This window comes from Primulina eburnea, chromosome 10 (genome assembly GCF_022965805.1).
Source record: "Primulina eburnea isolate SZY01 chromosome 10, ASM2296580v1, whole genome shotgun sequence".
In the NCBI taxonomy this organism is placed as follows: domain Eukaryota; kingdom Viridiplantae; phylum Streptophyta; class Magnoliopsida; order Lamiales; family Gesneriaceae; genus Primulina; species Primulina eburnea.
Window position 1 is genome coordinate 7,882,172 of NC_133110.1, and position 6,138 is coordinate 7,888,309.

Below are 6,138 nucleotides of genomic sequence, written 5' to 3' on the forward strand. Positions count from 1 at the left end.
GCGATAGAAAGTCTAACATTAAGATTTTCTCATATTTTCGGTGAAAACGGCGACCAATGGGCGACGGCTGATTTCAAGACGACAAAGAAACTTCGAAAATTTGGTATTAAAAAAAAGCTTATTCCGTGGGCTTTCCGAATCTACAATCGATTTTTAAAACTGGCGATCGATTATGAAGTTACGGCAATTTGAAATAATCAAAATTGTGATGATTTGAGAGAGAAGAATAGAGAAGTTGAAGAAAAAAATACAGATCGGGGCTAATCAACAAATTTTTTAAAATAAAACATATTTATTTTTTTAAAAAAAAAAATTAGGGGGGCTGGAGCCCAACCCAGCCCCCTTAGTGCCTCCGCCCCCTGCTTATTTTATTTTTATTTAATGTTTTAGGCTTAGTGAACATAAATTAAACACGACACATGCCAGGTGCTTAGGTGTCTCAGCAGGTGAGGCCCAGGCGCCTAAGCGAAGAAGCACCTATGTTTCTAGGAAAAGGCTCCAATTTTCACAAGCTAGGCACTGAGGTGCCCGTAAAGCAGCTCCTCGGTACCTGAAGCACTATTCGACAGCCTATACAAGTTTTTCATCATTCGTTGGATTTCAAAGGTTGACTCTTGATATTAATCATTAGATTTTGGATCAAGAGACACCCATAGGAAAGAAACAGCATGTCTTTTGGCTATATATTTCCACATAAGGTTTTGTACTTTCATTGCAACCGGTGGAAAATTTAAATAACCCCTCTATGTTTGCATTCCTGCCTTTTCTTCTGATTTTGATTCTTCTGCATTCATATTGTTATCTCTGTTTCTTTCTGTCTTGAAAATTCTTACCATCTATGTTCGCCGATATCAAGAGATTCGTTGTGCTACAATCGTTTGATCAAGTCATTAATGTATCTTATGGATAACTGTCTTTAAATTGTTAGCATTTTGATACATGACAATTGCTTCTTGCAGAGAAAAAATTCAATTCTTGCCTTGACTACTGTTGTTGTTGTTCTAGAATTCAGAATGCATATGGCTATTGCTCCCGCTTTTGGTGAAAACTCGTCCAAGTTCACCAATGCTGATTTCAAAAATTGATCTAACCACACTCAGCCTGACCAGATTTCTGAAAAACGGCCCCATTGTCGTTACTGATGGCGACACGCACACACAATGAAGGACCGTTGTTGATGGTTGGAACCACGGTGATTTCCTATGTAGGAAATACATACTAAATGGCCTCGAGGACACATTGTATGATGTATATCATACTATGACAACTGCCAAAGAATTGTGGGATTATTTGGAAAAGAAGTACAAGACAGAGGACACCAGAATAAAAAAGTTTTTTGTAGGTAAATTTTAGAATTTTAAAATGACCGACTCCAAAACTGTAATAAGTCAAGTGCAGAAGAGTCAAATAATTCTTCATGACTTACTAGCGAAATGAATATTATTGAATGAACTGTGATGGGATCGATTCGAGCACCTAGGAGGGTGCTTCAAATACAAAATTCTCAATGAGCTACAATAGCTCGTATTTTAAGAATATAAAACCGATGAATTAAATCGAGTTTGATTTTAAACCAAGCTGAAAATACTCGAAGTAATCCTTAGTTAAGAAAGCTGATCAATTTAAAGCTTTTAGCTTGTGTCAACTGAAATAATATGGATCATTTCTTGCTTATATCAGTTCAGTTATGGTGAGAACTGAACTGATATTAGCTCGAACTAATCAAATCAGTTTAAATAAACAGTTAAATACACAAGATATATTTATGAATGTTCGAAGGCTTCAACTGTTCCTACGTCACCACTTCTACCACCTCGGGTAGGATCTACTATAAGACTTTGATTTATACAACACCTTGTACAAACCCATTTAGCTTAAGACTTACGCTACTACTTAACTGAACTCCTAGTCTAGACTGAAGGCGACACCTTTCCAGCCAACACTCGTTTAACGTCTATGTATCAAAGACTATATACATAAGTTTAATGTCTTTGTGCAAGACTCACTTAACTTTTCAATACGCTCGATTCTCTGTATATATGTGAGTGATGGTGTGTGTGTGTGTGTGTATGTGAGAACTGATCTATGAATATAACAAGAAAGCTTTCTCACACACTGAGGAAACTGAGCTTCTAAATTAAGCTGATAACACGTTGAAGTGTTCCCTCAAATATGGGCTGGTTGCTTCTGGTAAGATGATATGCACACTTGTTTTTCCACACCCTTTCTTCACACACTTCCTTTATGTTCTACACCCTTGTTGATGGTCTTGATCTTGTATTTATAGAGGCAACGTGACCGTACATCAAGACTCATCAAATATGTTCGTTGATGTTTGAATTCGTTCCTCGAAATTTGTGTCTTGTCTTTCTGAAAGTCATTCTTGAACGTATTGACTTTAAGCTTTGCTGCAGCATTCATTATTTATAGAGGCAACGTGATCGGACAATTGCTTTCATACCGCTGTGCACAGCAGGATTCCACTCAGAAAAGCTTGTCGTGTTTTGCAAACTGATCGGATCCTAACTGATGCTCTGAACTGGTCAGTTGAACTGGTCTTGAATTGTTTGGTGAAATCAATTGGCTCGTCAGCTGAACTTTATTACACTGAATTAGTTGAACTGGTCAGTTGGGCTCTTCATCAGCTGGCCGTGATTCTGAAGGTCTTCTGCTGAACCACCTATCAACTGAACTGGTCTTGTCTTTGATATTTCAGTTAGACTGGTTCAGTTTGGGTAATCGGTTGGCACTTTCACTTTGCGTCTCGATAGCTTCAGTTTTGACTCGGTAACTGATCAGTTCGAAGCCTGATTAGTTCAGCTTTCTGCGCACTTAGCTAAATTTATTAGAAACAAAATAACAAGTTTTGTTAACATCAAAATCAAAATTGTTGGAATCAAGATTGCGAACATGAAATGTCCCAAAAATTTCTTCATTTTTTATTATCGCAAAAATTGAGCAAATAGAACATTATTTTTTTTTTATTTTTTTTTAAAAAAAAGAAACTTTAAACATTTACAAAAGAAACTTTAAACATCTAATAATTCTCTCCGTTGTGAGAATAAAAAACATCTAAAAACATTTAAGCGAAAAAGAATTTTTCAGTTTGAGGGATAAAATATTTAGTTAAAAACTCTCCCTCAAGAACTGAATTAAAAGATTTAAAACATTTTTCGGTTCGAGGGATAACATATTTAAAAATAGTTTTTTAAAGAAAAGCTCCTCCTCAAGAATTGAATTAGAAACTCCTCTTTAAAAATATAATCATTTACGTGATTTAAAAAGAAGTTTTAGCAACATTTATCATTCAAGAAGTTTAGGCAATAAATCTGTAGATAACAGTTCAGTTATATAGAAACATAATGTTTATTTAATCAAATGCACATGACCAACATGTTTAAGAGCTGTTTGAGAAATTCCTGAGCAACAGGGGAGGCGCTGAGGGACTTGAAAAGGGAGCACAGTGCCCCGTGGGAGTCCTGTATTTTTCCAGAACGCATGCAAGGAACTTAGGCACCCCAATAGGCGAGGCCCAAGGGCTTAGGCGCCTTTGTTTCCGAGGAAAAGGCTCCAATTTTTGCAAGCTAGGTGATGAGGTGCCCCTAATTAAAGCGGATCCTAGGCGCTTGTGGCAGTGTTTGAAGTCTATGGAGTTTTTCATGGTTCATTGGATTCCAAATGGTGTCTCTTGATGTTAATCGTCGGATTTTGGACCAAGATACTCCCAAAAGAAGAAACTTCTCCTTTGGCTTTAGTTTTCGCACAAGCTTGTATACCTCGCTCCATTGCAACCAGTGGAACAATTTAAATAATCCCTCCATATTCTTAAATGCAATTTAATTCAAATACCATTAATTTGTGTCTTTGATCAGGAAAAATATGGAACGAATAAGTATTTTTAAAAGTCAAGACGATATATAGAAACACAAAAATGAAAAATAAAAGATTTGGAGTAATATTTTTCACGATTAAATTAAATTGTATAAGCTGGCATGCAACTTCAATAATTATGATCAAGAAATTTCTTTAAACCAACCAACCAAAAACATCATCCATCTGTTAAATGGAAAAAGGAAAGGAAACAGTCTCAGAATATGCATCGAAGTAACTTTATAATATTGCCCATTTCGTGATTCCTGCAGCTACAAAAATTATTTACATATCCCAAATCCCGATCAACAAACCCCAAAAAACCAAATTTTCGAACTCGTTCGAGGATTCGATCCGACTTAAAATCGCCAGAAATTCAAGAATTTATTCAATGTTCTTGACCCGCTGGTGCTGCTGCTTGTTCATAATCTTCCTCTGAAATCACTGTACTTTCACCACTGCTCGTGCTGCAATTGCTTTTACTGCCGAAAGACGACGCTCTACTCGACATGGGAGTTGCCAAGAAAGTGGGTTTCTCTTGGCCAGCCATGATCACCAGGTACTTCTCTTCAATAACCGGCGATGACGCCTTAGCTTCGCCGCCATCCGCCTCCCCAGCCTCGAGGTCTCTGTCACCGTCACCCTGATTTTCGAGGTGGCCAGATAGTTTCCAGTAGGAACACGCAAGAATCAGAAGAGCGAAAGCAATGAGACCCAACATGGCCGCCAATCCGCCGAAGAGATACGGCACCGGAGAATGCCAGGGAGACCTCTGCACCGGCGATGTCGGAGACGACGCTGATGCCCCTATGGTTGCCATTTAGGCTTATGTATCTAAATATTTTCGTACAAGTATGAACTGAGAGTATATTATGCGGCGGTGAACTGCGGTTGTGGTTGTGGGTGCTGTGGAGAAGGTGGCAATGATGGCTTGGAGTGAGTTTAGGTGGCTTTTATAGAAGGGGAACGGAGAAGGGTGTATTCGTTATTTTGAATGAAATGTGTCCTTAATTGTAATAATCAAAAAAGAGGGAGAGGGGTCGACATATTTTGTGCTGTCTGAATATATATCCAAATGGATAGGTAGTGGAAAGCACTTGAATTTGATTTTCGCATGTCAGCCATGCTAATTAAAAGATGGCTGATAAAGTCGGGCTATATTGTATTGTCTTTTTTAATCATAAGGGTGCGAATTTTTTTTCATTATTTTAATATTGTATATTTTTATTATTATAAAAACATAGCCACTGGACTTAGATATACACTAAAAAAACATCCGGACTAACACAATAATTTGTTGATCACGTTAGTCAAACTAATTGTAATAAGCAAAATTTGGGCGACAAACTCACCAGAGAAAATATTGATGAGAGAAATCGAAATTCTAACTATAGATCAATCTTTCACTTATTTCGCTAGCTTGAACAAAGTTGAAGAGGCTATTATTTGTGATTATTGATCTTATAATTATTATTGATACCGGATGGGTCCATTAGTGTCACGCCCCGAAACTCGGAGTTGACACCGGCGTCGTTTACAATCACACAATTTAAAACGACAAGCCTTTCGTAGCACAGTTTAAACCGAATCCAATTTATAAATCATAATCTCAATAAAATTGTCTTTACAATCTCGAAATAACTTAAAAGACAGAATTTAATGCGGAAGCGTAAACTGCATAATATCAATAATAAACTTAAACTCTATCTAGACTCTTGAATCATCACCATCCCCAGAATTGTTCGGACTCCTCGTCCTCGACCTGTTCTTCGGGCTTATCTGGGAAGGGTTGTAAGGGGGGTGATTATTTTGGGAATACTCAGTAAATGGGGGAAAATCGAGCACAATAGATACAACATGCATAATTTCGAAACATAATTCATGAGTTCATCCGTATTTCATAACACATGCATAAACTTTGACACAGCACTGCGACTCATCTACTTTCTACGGTTTACTGACGTCAGTCCCTAATTTTTACTCCTCTAAGGGGGCGAGGCCGTATAGCGGTTATGTCCCCCACCGCGTAAGGGTACGTCGTGGTTGGGATTCCCTCCCGTATATAGTCGACTCCTCACAGTGCTTTTAAAATCGCACGACAATACAAGAAAAGAGTAGGAAGAAGATTGTACTCGACTATTTATTTTTTTCTAGTAAAAATCGAAAACATGCATACACAATTTCGAGATTTAAAAGTTTAGAAACTAGCCCACTTACAGTATCCTTGGATGCTAAAAAACGTAGGTTGCTTGCTTCGGGATGGATCGC

At 37.7% G+C, this 6,138-nt stretch overlaps 1 protein-coding gene across 1 annotated transcript; it reads right to left on the reverse strand.

The window, feature by feature from the left end:
• Positions 1-4,205: 4,205 nt before the first annotated feature.
• On the reverse strand, positions 4,206-4,815 carry LOC140803682 (protein GLUTAMINE DUMPER 3-like). The gene has a single exon (XM_073159579.1). The coding sequence runs from the start codon at positions 4,688-4,690 to the stop codon at positions 4,259-4,261; it is 432 nt and encodes a 143-aa protein (XP_073015680.1). The 5' UTR covers positions 4,691-4,815; the 3' UTR covers positions 4,206-4,258.
• Between the last annotated feature and the right edge of the window lie 1,323 nt (positions 4,816-6,138).